The following is a 19,361-nucleotide window of genomic DNA, read 5'->3' as shown; positions in this document are numbered from 1 at the left end:
TGTGGTATAACAATCTTCCCCTAAGTGTAAATAAGACAGACTCTTACTTTAATGAAAACACGAGTCAAATCGAGGCTCTGCATGTACTATGCAGAAGCTCAGTGTCTGGAGTGAAGCTGTGCATCAAACACTTAATCTTTTTGACGTTTAAGTCTTGATCTTCCTTGGAATACAACACAGACTTTGTATATAAGACACTTAACTCTTGATATCTTCTGCATGAGAGCTCTGGAAAAATTTAGAGCTGTAAGTTTTAATTTAACTCTAGAGTGGTCATCAAAACCCTATTTAACATTTCAAATTTGGATTTTTGAAGCATTTTTTTCACAAAGCATTTTTCAAATTCGACCCCAGCCAGTGGTTGCCGCCCCTTGGACCCCGCCACTGGAGGCGCTGCCCCCGGACCCTCGTCGTTTAAAGGTTTCGCCCCTAAATCAAAATAAACTCAAACTAATATGCACTCCACACCTTCCTTACATGTCAGATATTTATTATGATTACATTGGTCAACAATTTAATCCCATTACTCTTAAATAATATTAGTGATACAAATCACCAACATGAAGTCATCAGATATTGGTTATTTCTCAGACTTACAACATAATTCTGAATTATTCTGTTATAGACTTAGTTCCATAATTTATTCCCAGACTTAGAATACAACTCTGAACTCCTCTTCAGAGTTGAAGTTCAGAGTTACGTTTATGAGTTATAAGAAGTTAGAATTATTGTGACTCAAAGTTATGCTCATAGATACTTTATAGACTTAGAAGATAACTATGAATTCCTCTTATTCAAAGTTAAATCCAGAGTTATTTTTCAGCCTAATAATAAAACTTTGAATCCTTTTCAACCTAAAAAAAAGTCTTAACTTATTTTTCTCATTTAAAATACCCAGTGTAATACACGGACGAAACCTAATATGTATATATAAGCGTATCATGAAGCAAAAGGAAAAAGAAAGGAGATATGAAAGTCGGTTACGTTTGATTGACTACATATTTTTCTAGAAAAGTGGCAACTTTGCTGTTTTCTTACTGGATTCAAAATACCAGCACCCCGTCCACTCTCTCTCTCTCCAATATTAGATATACACGAAATCTGCAGCTTCTTTCTCTCTCTCTCTCTCTCTCTCTCTTAGATTGGATCTCCAAGTATATAGATACAAAAAAATCTCTCTTATACCCTATAGATCGGCCACACCAAATGAGGAATGAAGAGATTGAGAGCTCCGATGACAACGACTTACCATCCTCCGCTCCACGAGTCGGTCGTAAATACGGCCCCGTCGTTGCACACGACAATGATCCCGTCGTGCTTGAGATGTCCTCTTTCGATCACGGATCTTCGTCTAATTCTTTAAAGTTAGTCACTTTTACTCTTTCTTTTTGAAGGCCCATTTAATTGCTCTACTTGTTATTATCAATTATACGCTACATGGAGACATCAAACATGAGAAAACTAGAAATGTTTCGAAGATATATAGCAAATTCAAGTTCTATAACCAATTCTCTCTTGGATTAGTAGCTACCTCTGTACTTTTGCTTTCATGTGTTGCAAAATGTACTAATTTCCGCTGACAGATTTGCACTTGCCCTAGACCAATTGTTAAGCAACAATTTTATTTTGTAATGCCATTATACACTATTGCTTTATATTCCTAGTAATTAGGGTTTAATTTGTTAAACCTAACACTCTGAGTGAATCGTGTTTCTAATGACCTACCTAAATCTATCAGTTTGTTATACTTACTATAAGGTTCATTATAGCTATCGATTTTTGTCTGTAAATAGTTTTAATTGATAACAATATACTTGAAAAATAGCCCATATGATTTTTTGAGGTTAAAATGCAGGTCTTCCTTTGGGACTGAAAGGAGTAGTATTCAAGTGCCGTGATATTGTAATAGATTGTAACATAGGTAATGGTAGCATATAGTAATGAAAAACACAGATAGATTCATCGCCATACGCTACACTTCAACTGAGTATCTGGTATAGGTTTATGCCCAACATGGATAAGGGAGAAACTCCATGAAAGAAAGATTAATGATTCATATAAATGTGATTATGCCGTGTATTGATCAAATAATCTGAAACCCCAAGTTACAATGTAGAAGAATAACTATGTATTACCTATTCCCATTTACATCATCGATTGGTGGATCCTCTACCACACACCCTCTGGCCTCTTTAGGGAGAGTTTCCTATCAAGTGTGCAATTCTATAGTAGGTATTATCTTTGGAATGGAATAAAAAGGTATGTTAAGGTAAGCTTTTCTTGTTGTAAAACATCTTGGGCTTTTTGGTTTGCCACTTTGGCTACCTATGTTGTTTAATTGTTTTTTGTCATACAAGTGCATTCATTATCTACGCTGTGTTCATGAGTTTGGAAACACTTTGAGAATAGCTTTTAAGATTCAGATTGTTGAAACAAATGTTTTATCTTTTTATGCTGGTTCCAATATTGAAAATGAGAATTAAAGGTATGTTCGTTATACCCTTCATGACTCGTTTAGGAATAACCAATTCATGGGGCTTCTCAAGCTAATTTATGGTTGTTCAAAGATCCTTTCATGCATTATGTTTGTAGCTTGTATGAATCACTATTGGTTTGATACCAATAATGGAAATCCACGAGAAGCGACTGGATTGTATTGTATGCACTTAGACCTTAGTGGGTTTGGAAAATGTGTTATGAGGGTGGTATGCCATAAATATTTTGAGGAAGAGTTGAGTATGTTGAACAATCAAGAGGAAACATAAGTTAGAGTTCGGCACAATACCTCTAGTAGCCTCTCTGTCTGGTGGGACAGAGATAAGGTCTGCATTCGTCTTATCCTCCACACCCAACCTTCAGATGGGATATGCTGGGTCTGCTTGGTTTGGTTTCTGTATCTGTTTGTGGCTCTATTCTAAGGTGTGGATGAACAAAAACAAAAGCCAAAGAAAGAAAATAAAATATTAGAAACACTATTGCACCATTACTTGCAGTTTACCTTGAGCCTTGACTTTTCTGTGCGGTGTGGAAGAATAAGAACAGGAAGCAGAGGAAGGAAATAAAATATAAGGAGCAATAACCCGCCAGTCTTTACGATTTACCTTGGACCTTGTGTTTCCTCTTTGGTGGTAAGTAACCTTGGTATGTGGTATAATCAACAACTTGACAGTTGAGACGAGAGAGAGAGTAACTAAATGCTTGGAACAGTTGGCGTTCAATTTGACAGCAAGAAGTCTTTCTTTGGTGTAGGGCCGTAGGTGGAATTCCTAGTCTGTAAGCTGACAGTTGGTGGCAACTGGTAACAGTACGAGCTGTATGGAGAGAAGAATAAAACAATGAGGAACAAGCCAGAATTGTTTTCTTAACATTCCCGTTTAGTCGAGGAGTTGGGCTAAGAGAAATACACTTATTAATACTAATCTAAACCAAACACACGTACCCGCTATATTCCACTCTGAAGGAGGATTGGCGGGATTTGAATAATATTAATCTACCTTTATGGTACCAAACATGAAGTATACAACTAATTATTTACAGAATGTGATAGCTACACCTCCATTTATTTTCTTTTAGGCTTGCAGCAAAATCAATAAATTTGTACTTCCCCATGCACCTACTCAAGGATAGAGGCCCAGTCTCCCAAACAAAAAGAAAATACAGTCTTCCCTGTTTAATTCCGTTGCTTGTCAAGCTCATGAGCATCATATTGGCTTTTTCTATGTCTTTGATGGTTGTATTTGCAGTGCTATCAAATATGCTATAATCTCCAATTCAAGTTGAAGGACCCAGCTTATAATGCTAACCAGCACAAATTTTTGGCGACCTTTAAAGAGAAGAAAAATATGTATATGCATACACGTGCATGCGCACACACACACACACAAATATTGTATCGATTTGCCATTTCTGAAAGCAGTTTGTTCTCTTGGAATTTGAGTGACTTTTATCTACATTTTTTAGATCTCTCAAGTTTCCCCTAGTAATATCTCTCTCTCACTTGTCTTTATTAGGTTCTCCATCAAAATTTCGGTTAAATTATCCACCTAATTTTCATTTGTTTTCTGCTTTTATCATAACAAGTTAACAACCATCCACCTGAGCTTTTGTTCGTGGACAATTGTAAATTATGCAAAAAGGTTGACCTGGGGGAGGATGAGGGGTAGACTTGTCCTGCCTCCTGCTTTTCTTTTAGCTTTCTTCAAAGTTTTGCACTTCTCATTGTATTGGTCTGTTCTTTTTAACAGAACAAACTGTTATCATCTGTATAATATGACATCTGGTCAATCAAGAAGCTCCTATTGAACTTTTCTTCTATCAGAAATATAAATGATTATGAAGCACAATATCTTTTCTACAAACCACTAAGACTTTTAACACAATAACATGCTGTGGGATATCAAAATTTCAACTCCATATCTGCTGCTGATATCTTGAAAACTGATTTATATGTGCCAGCAAAGTAAAAACAACTTTTCAGCCAAATGCGGGTGCAGGTGCAAGAGAAGAGTCGATTCCAAATGATCGAGGTGTCAATGGTGAACACAAAGAATCCAAATTGGAACTATTTGGTTTTGACTCTCTTGTTAACATTCTTGGTCTCAAGAGGTAAATATTGCTGCTTCTTTTGTTTTTTGGTATGAACAAGAACAAGCCTTTTATTCCAAACTAAATTGGGGCAGGCTAAACATGAAATCCACAAGAAGATGTAATTGTTGACACCAATAAATGTTATGTACATGTCAGCCCACTAGGGTTCTCGACATGAGTCACATTCTTTTGCGCTCTTCCATGTAATGGCAACCCCTTGGTTTGTTCTCCATGATAGTTTCTTCCCCATTCTGTTTGTCATTTTTATTGAACTTGCATTCTCTTGGTTGTTTGCACACTCTTTTCAAAATCTCTAAAACATTCATTTCTTTGACAAATTTTATGTTTCTCCAAGACTTTTCAAAACTTTTTCACAAGCCGCGGGTCTTCATGGAAACCTACCCCTTGGGGTAGATGCAATGTTTGCGTACATCCTACCCCCTAGACTCCATTTCGAGCGAGATATAAGGGGTATTTTTGGTTTGGTTTGGTTTACTCTTTTTGGTTTTGTTTTCTCCTGGAGGGAGGAAGCTGAGACAAACTCATTTGAAGGGGAATGCACCATTGTTTATTGTTACCTCTTTATCTACTTCCCAATCTTGGTATTGTAAGGGTAACATTGGTGTTTTAATTGCTTCTACTCATCTTCTGTATGATCCTTTGTAGTTGTAAGTTACAGAGTGATGCTTGACTTTACTGTTTCAGTATGACAGGAGAGCCGATCCCTGTACCTACGAGTCCTAGAGGCCATGAAGATAGTTCTATTGCTGCACAACATCCAACGGTACTTCATATTTACAAAAAAAAAATCCTATTTCTAGTGAATTCATTGCTTTGCTATATTTCTTTTTAAAATGCTGCAAGGAAACTTGCATAGATTTTAGTAAATAACCATGAGAAAACAAATTGATCAAAAGTAAGTTCGTTCAATATAACTGTTTCGGCTTTACCCTTTAAGCAATGAGTTTTGAGAAGGATGTGTCGACCCATTTACTTCATGATGACTTCCATACTCAAATTTCCGCATCTCCAAGGAAGACTATACCGTATATGTGGTTGTGGAAAGTGAAGGTACTCAGATAAACATATTAAATAAACCTTGATTTGGCAAGGGAATATTTGAACAAGACAACCTTGCATTATATATATTTTTACTTGTTTATGTTTTTTTCCTTGCATTCTTTTTCCTGTTAAATTCTCGTCTTAAAGGAAAAGCAGGCATCCCTCTTAGGCGTATTTGAGTTACTATTGGGAATTTCTTTTTGCTTGAATAAATTTCTATTGGGAAAATTGCATCAAAATGGAACCAACTTTGGGTTGATTCCTATTTTTGGGGGTTCAACTTTGAAAAATATCATTTTAGGCCTGAAGCAAACTTCTCATTTATTTAAGGGCCTCAATTACCTGATTACCTCCTAACTAGGGGTGCTCATGGGTTGGGTGGATCGGGTTGAAGACATTTGAACAACCCAGCCCAATGTTTGCGGTTTGAAAAATCTTAACCCAACCCAACCCAAACCAAAGTGCAACCCAACCCAACCCAAACCATACGGGTTGGTCGGGTTGATACTTTGGTACATTAAAATATTCTTCTAACCTTGAATTTGTTATTTCTCAACTCATAATTTCTTTTTCATCATCAACCATTTGATACAACTTATCCATACTTCTTACATATATCACATTTAGTTAATTTTTTCAATTTACATATATATGTTTACAGTTACTGAACATATATACGAATGAGTTATATAGAGATGTGAAGAGATTGAAAATATGTGTATATGAAGAGCGTACATAATAGTGTAATTGTCTAATGTATATATTAATAGCAATTCAACAATCATATTAAATCCAAGAAATAAAAGGATATCGGGTTCGTCGGGTTGGGTTGGGTTCAAATAATAGTAACCCAATATCAACCCAATACGTACGGTTTGAAAATTGTACAACTCGATTAGACATTGGGTTGCTTCGGGTTGAGTTATTTCACGTTGGGTTGGGTTGATCGGGTTTTTGAGCACCCCTACTCCTAAAGATGACATGGTTCAAGTAAATTGTCAACTAAGATTCCATGTCATATTTAAAAAAAAATTAAATCCAAAATAATGACATGACACTCATAATTATAACATGTCAGATTTATTTTGATCACTAAAATAACTCCACTAAAATAAAAATGTATTTTCACACTTAGACCCATTATCTTTAAAATAAAAATTAAAACCATTTATAGGGAAAGGTCCTCTCAATGCTCTAACGTCCACACCGGATATGGACTCATCGCATGGGAGAAGGCTCTCCAAGCTTCGATTTGGAGGGTTGGGTCAAGAACAAATCATGTACATCATCATCAACATAAACATAAGAACATCAAGAACCCTAATCTAACAGTAAATCAAAATCCTAAACCTAACATAAAAAACAAGTTTGTATATATTTATTCCAAAAATTTGTAATACAAGACTAAATCAAACCTAGAACCCTAAAATCAAAACCATTATTAACCCTATATCCAGTGCAGATGCAGATAGAAACCCAGAAGAAAAAAAACCATAAATCTCTTGCTGAAGCGAAACAGATGCATAAAAAAACCCATGAGAGATCTCCATTGATGTCTGGAAGGCAAGGGCGAGTCTAGCTTTCCTGTTCTTTTTGGCCTCCCATGGTGAAATCGGAAGAGGGCAGGGAGAGGATGAATTGAGCTTTCCTGTTATCTCTTCTGGCTTTTCATGGTTCATGGGTTCAAAAGAAAAAACAGTGGGAGAAAGTTTGAATGGGTGTGATATTGTTTGTTTGAATGGGTATGAGACTGGAAAAGATGATGAAACCCACATGGGATGGGTTGGATTTGATGAAATACATCCCTGTTGGGAGAGGGATGAGAGAGAAGGTGAAGAGGGGGATCAGGTTAGGGTTTTTATATTTAATTTTGATTTAAAGTGAAGTGCATATTTTTAATAAGTGATGTGGAGCGTAATTTTGTAAATGAGTGACGTGGATATTTTAATATCCACATAAGCTTTTGTTTTTTTTATGACACATCATTTAAAGGTAACCAGTTACCTTCTGAATAGGTAATCGAGACCCTTGAATATGTGAAAAGTTTGCTACAGACCCTAAAATGATAATTTTGGAAGTTTATTCCCCAAAATAGGACTCAGCTCAAAGTTGGTTCCATTTTGATGCAATTTTGCCATTTCTATTTGACATTGTGAAGGTTTCATACTCTAAGCACAGCCTGCATCAACTCTGTAATTTTTTTGCTGACATGACTGCACAATATATGCCAACTAATGCTTTTTTCATGTTCTTCCTAAATTTCGTAATGCAGACTAGCAGTGTTGTCAAATCCGGGACGTTGATGGGAGTCTTTATCCCATGCTTGCAGAACATATTGGGTATTATCTACTACATCAGATTTTCCTGGTACGTCTCTTCTGTTTGTGGCTTATGCGTACTGTAACTGTTAATATGGTTCAAAGGTGCACAAGAAGCTTCATTGTAAGTTTTCTATAGTTCTATAGTGTATAGTAAGATTCAGATGCACTAATTGGGTTTAAGTAGAGATTATGTTGTTTGTTTTGAAGTCACCACTCACTAATTGGTATTCATGCGTGCTGATGATTATTTAGGTATACTGTTTTTAGGAAGGTAGTTATGTGGTGGAGGTAAATATATCTATGATCTGTTTTTCTTTTTTCTTTTCGGGTGAAGGCATCTTCAACTGTCCTGCATAATATCTTTAATGGTAAGGGATGTAATCTACTCATTTCATCATGAAAAAAAGATGTGAGTACTGAGTAGAATCCTCTGCCTGGTTTTTATTCACAACGTATATACAAATCATCAGTGCTTCTTTTTTCTATATTCTTCATTTTTGTTCAGATCTTCCTTGACCATGTGTGCAGGGCTTCTTACCATACTAAGAATTGAAATGCAGGATTGTTGGCATGGCTGGCATAGGTGGGTCCCTAGCAGTAGTTGCGTTGTGTGGATTGTGTACTTTCTTGACTGCAGTATCATTGAGTGCAATTGCAACTAATGGTGCAATGAAGGTGGAGACTTATTACTTTCTGCTTTCCTTGTTGCCTATTGTCTGAATTTGCATAGCCTTCTGTAAGTACCAGCATTAAGGGATGTGCAATATGCATTATTATGGCAATTGTTTTCTCCACGCTGTTCATGAAATATAGCTTCTTCAAATATGTATAATCATATTTAATTAGCATGAAATTTATACTGGTCTTTACTGTTTGATCTATTCATCTCTAGGGCGGGGGGCCTTACTATCTCATTGGTCGTGCTTTGGGCCCTGAAGTTGGAGTCAGCATTGGACTATGTTTCTTTCTAGGGAATGCTGTTGCTGGATCTATGTGAGTATATTGTGAATTTATACTTCCGAGTTCTTGTGGTTGAGGAGTTCCAGGGTGTTGCTCACTTTAATTGTTTTTTTGTCTACAATTAACACATATATGTATGTATATGCTATTTGTAGGTATGTCTTGGGAGCGGTGGAGACATTTTTGAATGCTGTGCCAAAGGCTGGACTTTTCAGAGGTAAATAATATTAATTATTTTGTAAATTAGGCAGTTCATGCTGCATGTGAAATTTTCTGCCTTTTTCTTTTTTCATCTGATGATAGTTATAGAAGGTACAAATATAATTTGGCAAGCAGATGTTATTGTGTTCCATGTTTATTGAGCAGAGACTATCACAGAAGTAAATGGCACAGCAATAGCGGAACCTATAACAAGTCCAAGTTTGCATGACCTGCAAGTGTATGGGATTATCGTTACTATCATTTTAGTCTTTATAGTTTTTGGAGGTGTAAAAATGATCAACAAGGTTGCACCAGCCTTTCTTATACCTGTTCTATTTTCGCTGCTCTGCATATTCATTGGGATATTTGTGGCAGGGAAAGATCGTCCAGCAGGTATGGCTTCATTGCAATCCTCCAGCTTATGTCTTCCATGTGAAATAAAACTGACCATCTTTTTCACAATGTTTACTAGTTGGAGTTACTGGCTTGAGTTTGAGATCTTTCAAGGACAATTGGAGTTCTGATTATCAAACAACAAACAATGCTGGGATACCTGATCCCAATGGAGAGATATACTGGCATTTTAAGTAAGTTATGGAAGCACCAGCTCCTACAATAATTGATATGCATTCTAATAACTCTTTTCTTGGATGTAAAATTTAATATGGGGTCTCTATCCTTTGCTATCATCAACAACGAAACAACCTGTCTTAAATTATTTTGGGCAGGCAGATAAAGATAAAGATGGTGATGATGATATTTAGATGGTAAAAAGATGATCATAATGAGAAAGTAAAAGAACCACTATGTGGTGCATGAGGTGCTCACTGCTAAAAGTTTGTGTGCCTATCTCCCTATGCAATCTCATCTAATTTCCTTGATCATCAATGCCTAGGAAAGCATGAGCCCAATGGTTGTTTTGATGCCATGGAGGCTGCCTGCTTCAGTCACCTTTCAACACTTGCATACAAAATGCTAACAGATTTTTTGTATGCAACAAGAGATCCTAGTGGATAATAGGCTCACAAACAGCGTACGAGCTCATAGTAGTATAGTTGTCAACAACGGGTCAACAAGCTACTAAGATCTCATTAACCTCCACTTTAGTTTGTTGATTCTTTTTTTTTTCTCTTCTATTATGGGCAATCTTCTTAATTTTGTTTGTTTTAATTTACGACCTTTATATTGGGAAATTAAGTGTAACTAGGGGTGGAGATGGATGTTAAAAGGATAGGTTACACTCATTCCATATCCACAATTGAATAGCATATTGGTTATCTCACTTCTCATCCTCATCTGATGGATGTTCAGAAGAGACATTTGAATCATATTTGAATGAGGTTAAACGGACTCAGATATATTCTAATGCTGCAGAAACTTTGCCACCCTCGAAAAATGAGTCTATTAAAGGTTGGAACACTGGCAAATTTTGGAGAAGCTAGGGGCTTATTGGAGGAAGGCACAGTGATGTTTATGTTAGGGAAGTGCTTTACAGAGGATAGTATGTGCGTATGTATTCTGAATGAGAAAGTGCATACATTTTTTTGGGTTTTATAGGTGGTATGTGAGGAAGTATGGAGAGTAGGACTCTCGTTTATTTTGAAAGAGTTCGTGTTAGGATGGAATTCTTCTGCTCTAAGCTTTAATGCTTGTGAATGTGGAGCTTCCGTGCTTGGAATCTCCTGGCTTAGTGACTTCATAGTTCTTGTGATGTACCTCTGGGTGAGACTTTAAGGTCCTCATGGCACTAGGTTGTCTCCTTTGGGTGGGGCCTGTTGACCCATCTCTGGGAGTGTGGTTCAAGGGGTCTATCCATCGGACGAGGTCCATCAACCTGTCTCTAGTTGCAACCATGCACATCATATCTGTATCTGTTTCTAATTATACAAATATTTAAATTTCATTGCATTTGAATATCCATATCCTTCTGTTTAACAATCAAGGAAAATTTTCAGAGAAGAACATGATAAAGAATAATGATGACACTTCATATTCCACTGAACTTTCAAATAAAAGGCTAAATAAATGAAGTATCGACTGAACTTATAGTGGTTAAAATATTTATACAATATGGGATATAGATGATTAAATATGTAAATGAGAGTTATCCACCGGATATTCATTCAGAGCAGATATTAGACTGATAGGTTATACATTTACCATATGCACATGCTTTTACCATCGAGGTATATCCTCGAATAATGAACTATGCATGTTTAAAATGATAAGGATAATTTTCCTTGTTGACAAATAAAAATGTAAACGAAAAATCGGATCTTCAAAGATCCTTCATTAACTCTTAAATGTGGCTACTCAAAATAGGTCAGAAGGCTTGTGCAATCGACTAATATTCCCATGAAATCAGATGCATCATCCTGTCCTCCTACAGATTGTTAGTACCAAGTTAGTTACACCCTCCATTCCAAAAAATTGAAATGCATTTTGACTTTTAAGGTCACACATCCTTTCTTTATAAGAAGATGTTTGTTTTGTCACAAATTTGTTACTCCAAAATCTAATGTTAATAGGAATTTTATTTTGAAATTGAAGAATCCATATCAATATTGAAGTTGATAATGAGTTCGACTAACCTCTAAAGTCGATATATATATATATATATATATATATATATATATATATTAGGAGCGTAGTATGTATAACAACTTTCTATTATTTGGTTAGGAAATAGCTGATATATCAATATGGCAATAATGTATTCATTTCCTGAATCTTCAAAAAGTTCCATGTCAGCAGCTTGTATCATAGGCTCATAGCTGCCTCTCGCGTTAAAATGGAGGCTTGACATGATTGTAATTTTTATTTTGTTGTTATGGTGCCAATTTCATTTGCCAAGTTGGTAAAACTTTTGGTGTCTCTCATCCTACGGTTTGAAGCCTGTATAATACAGACCTATGTTTTAGCAATTATATGTGATCCATGACTTCTAACAGGTAATTTTCCACTGTTCAGTGCATTAGTAGGTATTTTCTTCCCTGCTGTAACGGGAATTATGGCTGGTTCAAATCGCTCTGCTTCGTTGAAAGACACTCAGCGCTCTATTCCTATTGGGACATTGGCCGCAACACTAACAACTACTGCCTTGTACTTCATTTCTGCGTTCCTTTTAGGATCTGTAGCTACAAGGGAGAAGCTTTTTACAGACAGGTAACTTTTCTATGCACTTGATCATACTTCTCATCTCATTGAGAAAACTTGGTTTCTTTTTCTATTTTAGAAGACATTACTGTCTCGTAAGTTTTCTTTATTGTGACCACAAAATAGCTGTGATGGTTTTAACTCTCTTTTAAGAAGTTTTCTCATGTATTTTTTTGGTCAAACTTTAGTGAAAAAATATGAATGGTTCCTAGATTTTGTAATTTCAAGATTTTTTTTCTATTGCACTAGAAACCTTCTGCCATCACCAGAATAAAGTTAATCTTTGCTATATGATTGACATAGATCTTGTTACTAGTATAGCCAAAGATTGATGTATACTTGCTACATAATGGGAATTCTATATTCACCTCCAAACTGAAGTTTGATGTTGGAGCCTTAACACAGTGGAAGAAGGACCAGTGTCAACCCTTGTTTGATTTCATTTTTGACAGTAATGTAAAATTGCACGTTGGATTGAATGATATCTTTTGCCGAATACAACAAAGGTTACTTGGATCTCCAACAAGGCAATGACATTTGAGGAGTCTCATTTTTTTAATGCTGAAGGATGACTTCCACAAAAGTACATCATTTTACTTCTGAAAATATTCAAATAAAATAACCTGCAAGTGCTGATTCTACTATGACAAACCGGTAATATAATGCATTAGACACCCGCGAACTGTATATGTATTTGCCAACAGTTGAAAACGATGCTTGATAGAATTCAGATTGACCTTAGGCCTTGTCTTAAAGCGGTTCACATGCCACCCGTCTTGGTAGATCCTATCCTATCTCTTCTTTACTTTAAGTGACAAGGGGGTGGCAAGCTTTTATATGCATGGGGATGACGATATATTGATTGCACGAGTCGACCTCCTAATGAGTATTGAGGTCCAATTTTGATCTTGACATGTCGGGGACGAGAGAACCAAGGAGAGAGGCGGTGGGGGTCCTGAGCTAAGCCTTGGCCAAACCTTGGAACACCAATAGCCGGATGTCCGCTTCTACGGCATAAGCTTTAGCAAAGTGTTCATTTTCTTTTTCGCCAGGTTTCATTCTCTTTCTTTACTAATTCTGAGACATTGGGCAATTTACTTTATACATACTATTCCGGCACCTCGCAGTGCTTACATCTCACCTATTCGAAGTTCTGTTCAAAAACCTCAATCAGTTGAAGGAGGTTTATACAGGAAGAGTTGCGACTCACTGACGAGCTTTCTCGTGAGGTCTTTCTTCTTGGGAAGAATCTTTTTCAAGACTTTATCTCCTATGTTGACCTTCCCCGTTCCTAGCTTACTCACTATTGAAGCTTGTACGCAGGGGAACTTGAGTCTAAGCAGAACCTTCCCAGAACAGAAAAAATTACCCTTATCTTCTTTGAAAACACAGAAACTGGATATAAAGTTTCAACAAATATGGCCTCCTTACCAAAGGGCCTTTGGCCTATCGGTATCAAGTAACCCAACCTTCCTAGAGGTCAAAGGTTCCAACCTCACCAAAGGTGGGAAGTGTACGTGAGTTTCATTTGCCATATATAAATATTGACTTCAAAAAAATATGGCCTCATTCGGAGTATAGGGGAACTACTTCTTTTGTTGTTCATGTTTTAGGATGTTCGTGATCTAGCACAGTGAAATAATCAAACCTGGATCTACACTTGTGGAGTGCTAGAACTTGACATATAGACACTGACTAGATGAGTTGCTTTCGTCCACCTTCTCTATCCTATCTACTGCCAGCTCTTTAGTTATATTCCCCATCAGTTGCATATCTTTTCCCTGCCTCACAGTTTGATTTAAAGATAATCTGGTATGCCTTGAATATGTTTTCTGTCAGCATACCTTGAATATGTTCGTGTTCATGTTTTCCCCCATGTGCACAAGGCTCAAGGTTTTTTTTGGATGTTTTTAAATAAGATATTCAGAGTTGCTTTCATATTTAGAAAAGCTTACAGTTATAGATCTGTTTTCTGTCATTGTAAAAAGATGCTTAGAAACACATCAATTTAAGACATTAAGCAGCAGCAACTTTATCCAATCGCAATAACTGAACTTCTCTTGCAGATTACTGACTGCGACCATTGCATGGCCGTCGTCAGCAATCATATACATAGGAATCATTCTTTCAACTTTGGGTGCTGCTCTACAGAGTCTGACTGGTGCCCCGCGTCTGCTTGCAGCGATAGCCAATGATGACATTCTACCTGTTCTTAACTACTTCAAGGTTGCAGATGGCAGTGAACCCCATATTGCAACCTTCTTCACGGCATTCCTCTGTATTGCGTGTGTCCTAATTGGGAATCTTGATCTCATCTCCCCAACCATAACCATGTTTTATCTGCTGTGTTATGCGGGTGTGAACTTATCCTGCTTTCTTCTGGATCTCTTAGATGCTCCTAGCTGGCGTCCTCGGTGGAAATTTCATCATTGGAGCCTCTCTCTTCTTGGAGCATCTCTTTGTATTGGTATGCTACCAGGATCTATACAACCTATATGGTTTCTTTTCTCTTTATTTTATTTGAGTGTGTTCTTTGTACTTTTGAGTGATTGCGTTTACAGTATTTACATCAGTGGTTGAAGTTTGCTGCAGCTATCTGATACTATGAGAAGTTGTTAGGCTATGTTCATTATAAGGTTTGGTTATGGTCAATCAATTTTCATGGGATGCTTATGGAAGTATCCTTCCCTCAAATAATTTTAGAAAAACATTTTCAAACATTCAGTCCCTTGACCAACCGAGAAGTATCACATGTTTGGTGTATCGAGAACAAGAATAGGTTGAAAATTTCTACTCAATTGCTAAGTATTGGTTTTTGTATAGAAATGAAAAGCATGCAAGTATTATTAGCAAACCCTTTGTAAGAAATATTGATATCTAAAAATACACATCTCAAGAACAGATTTTGGGTCCTCTGATCAAGTTTCTTTTATAGAGATCAATAATGAGATGGATAAAGCAGATGGGAATTTCTAGACTTATGGCTACTGTGTTGATTCTTTTAGTGATATCATATCTTGTATCCTTAGAGTCTACATCTCTCTGGTACACCCTATCAAAAGCTTGATACGAGATTAAGCTTCCGAATGAAGAAACTTAAATTCTGTTAAATAGTGTAGGCAAGGATAGATTTCATCCCAAATATGTTTGCACCTTTATATATGCTTATTGTGTCGATTATGTACAGTTTTCATTATATGTGTTTGCAGTATGTATTTGTATATCATTTTAATGTTCTAATCATTTGGTTTACTTGCAGTAATCATGTTTTTGATTTCTTGGTCATTCACTGTGGTGTCCCTTGCTCTTGCTAGCCTCATATACTATTATGTGAGCATCAAGGGAAAAGCCGGGGACTGGGGAGATGGTTTCAAGAGTGCATATTTTCAACTTGCTCTTCGCAGTCTTCGATCTTTGGGAGGTGAGTTCTATAGGAGTAGCTGTATTCAGTTTAGTTCTAAGATTGGCCATCAGGATCTAGAGCCCTTATTTTTTCCTTGCTGTTTTTAAAAAGCATCTTCATTTATAAAAGTTCTACAATAATAAGAACTTAAGCTTCCTCCTACCTGTATTTATAATCGTATATGGTTATATTTCCTTCATTTGACTTGGTGTCATGTTGAGGATCATGTTAAGTGCACAATGAGAGATTTCTCCGAAGAGGATCCGTTGTTTGTTATAGGTGAATACTGGCAAAGATTTTACAAGTCTTGCACATGATTGTTCATCTAGAATCTTAATAGGCATGCATCTCGTGCTGTGGTAGTTCATTGGATCGTAGAATTTGGTCAATCTCCTTGTTGATAGTGAGCGTCAGATGTTGAAAACTTTTGAGCAATTTCCTGCACACAGGGTATACCATTTTATTTTACTCTGTCCCAAATAAGAATCCTCTTTGCAATTTAAAAATTGACATCAATATAAATTAAGTGTTCCCAAAGTATCCTATCTTTTTTAAAGGTTGGACAAGTCATTTTGTTACTTTGTGTTTGACCATGTGTAAAAATTGTCCAAGATGGATTCGGACCCATGCTGTGAGATTCTGACTCGAACTGAAGGCCCTACCAAGCTGCAGCATGCCCCAAATTTTAAAGCTGCGCTTCTTTTCTTTTTTCTTTTGTGCAGAGTGATCGCTTATTAACATAAACTGTAGCCTGACTGTACTTTCAAAAGCTGTGAAAATTTTCAGTCGTCCCTCTGTTGCGCTGTTCTTAATGCAACTCAACCTGATAATATCCAATCAGACATTATCTGATGCATTGCTGTTGGGGTTTGGTGTACTTACAGAAAATGAGAAACATGGATCCACTTTTCATTCACATTAGTGAGTTTTGGTGGATCTGAAGTCCAATATTCAGTTTGTTTGTGGAACATTGCACAATGCGTCTTTAAGTACATCTATTCCTGATGATAGTAAAAGGCTCTTTATTTCTTCTGAATCAGCGTGGTTTTTTGCTCATCAACTTTTTGTTTTGCAGCTAGCAATGTTCATCCAAAGAACTGGTATCCGATCCCCCTCATTTTCTGCCGGCCATGGGGCAAGTTACCAGAGAACGTACCCTGTCATCCAAAACTTGCTGATTTTGCGAATTGCATGAAGAAAAAGGGCAGGGGTATGTCCATATTTGTGGACATCCTAGATGGAGACTACCATGATTGTGCAGAGGATGCCAAAATTGCTTGCAAGAATCTTGCTACGTACATCGAGTACAAGCGCTGTGAAGGGGTGGCTGAGATAGTAGTGGCCCCAACCATGTCTGATGGTTTCCGAGGTATTGTCCAAACAATGGGACTTGGTAATCTGAAGCCCAATATTGTGGTGTTGCGTTACCCTGAGATATGGCGGCGTGAAAACTTGACAGAAATCCCAGCCACTTTTGTGGGGATAATCAATGACTGTATTGTTGCTAACAAAGCAGTTGTTATTGTGAAGGGGCTGGATGAATGGCCGAATGAGTATCAGAGACAGTATGGGACCATTGACTTGTACTGGATTGTTAGAGATGGTGGTCTGATGCTGCTTCTATCTCAGCTCCTGCTTACAAAGGAGATGTTTGAAAGCTGTAAGATTCAGGTGTTCTGTATTGCAGAGGAGGATTCTGATGCAGAGGAGCTAAAGGCTGATGTAAGGAAATTCCTTTATGATCTTCGGATGCAAGCGGAAGTGATTGTGATTTCGATGAAGTCGTGGGATGACAAGGACACGCAAGATGACTCTGTGGAGGCGTTCACTGCAGCTCAAGGGCGGATCAAGAATTACTTGTCGGAAATGAAGGAGAGAGGGGAAAGGGAGGGGAAACCGCTAATGGCAGATGGAAAGAATGTGGTGGTGAATGAACAACAAGTGGACAAATTCCTGTATACAACTCTTAAGTTGAACTCGACGATTATGAAGTATTCAAGGATGGCAGCGGTGGTGCTGGTGAGCCTCCCACCTCCGCCGGTGAACCATCCATCGTATTTTTACATGGAATATATGGACTTATTGGTGGAGAACATTCCAAGGCTGCTAATGGTTAGAGGTTATCGGAAAGATGTTGTGACGCTGTTCACGTAGTTTTTGTTTGTAGTTTTTGTTTCTTACCCTTGGGCCTGGCTATATAGAGAGAGTGAGTTAATTAATGGCTTTTGTAGATTGATTCATTCTTTATGCAATTTTGTGGTGTCAAACTTAAAATGTGGTTAGGTTTCTTGTATATGGATGGATTTTACATATAATATCCAAATAATGGTCGTTGCATTAACCAACACAAAGCAAAAGCGTATTTTCCCAAAGTCACTGCCTACTGGTTTTCAGATTTTACATTTTTTGTATAAATATTTCAGTTTGGTGGTATATGACATTTTATTTCATTTATCTTTATGTTAAATTCTCAATTTTAATAATTCACAAAAAAATCACAAAGCTTATTTTAATTTACTATTATTTAATTGTAATATCTTATAATATTTAGTGTATATTAATTCTCTTATATAATAGAATATTGTTTAGTTGTAAGTTAGTAACTTAAATACCTTTTATTTATTTTATTGCACATGAAACATGGTTGTAAGAACAACAAAAGATTATTTTATTTTATAGTAAATTACACTTTCGGTCCACGTAGTTTGTGTGTTTTAACACTCTAAGTTCTTATTTTAAAATATCTATGATTGATTACATCTTTGAGGTTTGCATTTTATAACACGTTGGGCTCCTAAATCTAACTCTCTTATATATATATTTTTTATAAATTTATATTTCGATTATTTCTAGTATAGGGATCAAACATGTAATAAAAACTACAGGAACAAACATGTAATTTACTCTCTATATCTTCTCTCTCTCTCTCTCTCTCTCTCTCTCTCTCTCTCTATATATATATATTAATGTTCTATTTTATTATTTGTCTTTGTCGATGTTATAATAAGGTTTTATTTATGTTTTTGTCGATGTTATTGTTTTTTTTAATATAATTTAATTTAAGTTTAATAACGAAATAATTTATTTTTGGATTAATAATATATACTATCTTATAAAGATAATAATTAAATATTATGCTAAAACTCAATGATTATCCTAATTATATTTTATATTTTTTATATTTAAAATGTGATGTTTATCCTGTATTTGAATATGTTTAAGTTAGTTACACGAATTCAGATACGGAGTTTTAATAAGTTGTACTTACGCACAATATACTTACAATCTTGAGTTTTAAGTGATATGCATTAATAAACAATACTTTACGCATAAAAAGTGGTTTATAAGAGTTTGTGTCAAATGCTTTATAATATAGTATAGATATGTATATATACACATTTAATAATTAATTATTATATTTATCAACTTAGTTTTACAAATTTTCTTATTATGATATTGTATTTTCGTTTTCTCTAATTACAACAATATACTCTCAAGTTGTTTTTATTTTAATTGTTTTTTTCATTTAGACATTATATTTTCAATTTTTCTTATTATAATAATATGCTTTTAAAATGTTTTTATCAAGACATTGTTCTACGAAAGTTTATCCATTATAATAATTGACAACCTTTTGATTTGAATTAAGAAAACATGACATATTTGCCAAA

The 19,361-nt window shown here is 36.0% G+C and overlaps 1 protein-coding gene across 4 annotated transcripts; it reads left to right on the top strand.

The window, feature by feature from the left end:
• Nucleotides 1-1,118: 1,118 nt before the first annotated feature.
• On the top strand, nucleotides 1,119-18,030 carry LOC112524568 (cation-chloride cotransporter 1-like). 4 transcript variants are annotated; one of them, XM_025134447.1, is made up of 13 exons: nucleotides 1,119-1,364; nucleotides 4,456-4,605; nucleotides 5,293-5,371; nucleotides 7,922-8,016; nucleotides 8,531-8,645; nucleotides 8,863-8,963; nucleotides 9,086-9,147; nucleotides 9,507-9,524; nucleotides 9,604-9,718; nucleotides 12,102-12,296; nucleotides 14,354-14,754; nucleotides 15,547-15,708; nucleotides 16,766-18,030. In XM_025134447.1, the coding sequence occupies exons 1-13, from the start codon at nucleotides 1,207-1,209 to the stop codon at nucleotides 17,842-17,844; spliced, it is 2,730 nt and encodes a 909-aa protein (XP_024990215.1). In that variant the 5' UTR covers nucleotides 1,119-1,206; the 3' UTR covers nucleotides 17,845-18,030. The 4 variants fall into 4 exon arrangements, with proteins under 4 accessions (XP_024990215.1, XP_024990214.1, XP_024990216.1 ...); XM_025134446.1 differs by having other exon boundaries at nucleotides 9,297-9,524; XM_025134448.1 differs by having other exon boundaries at nucleotides 1,278-1,364; nucleotides 4,478-4,605; nucleotides 9,297-9,524.
• The last annotated feature ends 1,331 nt before the right edge of the window (nucleotides 18,031-19,361 follow it).

Source organism: Cynara cardunculus (assembly GCF_001531365.2).
Source record: "Cynara cardunculus var. scolymus isolate 2C chromosome LG 13, CcrdV1, whole genome shotgun sequence".
Lineage (NCBI taxonomy): Eukaryota > Viridiplantae > Streptophyta > Magnoliopsida > Asterales > Asteraceae > Cynara > Cynara cardunculus.
Note: the sequence above shows the minus strand (reverse complement) of the source record. Positions and strands in the feature narration are given on the sequence as shown.

Coding starts and splice junctions, on each gene's coding strand:
- LOC112524568 (XM_025134446.1), top strand. CDS start 1,207: ATGAGGAATGAAGAGATTGAGAGCTCCGATGACAACGACTTACCATCC. Junction 5,372..7,921: donor TTGCTGCACAACATCCAACG/GTACTTCATATT, acceptor TTCGTAATGCAG/ACTAGCAGTGTTGTCAAATC. Junction 8,964..9,085: donor AATGCTGTTGCTGGATCTAT/GTGAGTATATTG, acceptor TGCTATTTGTAG/GTATGTCTTGGGAGCGGTGG.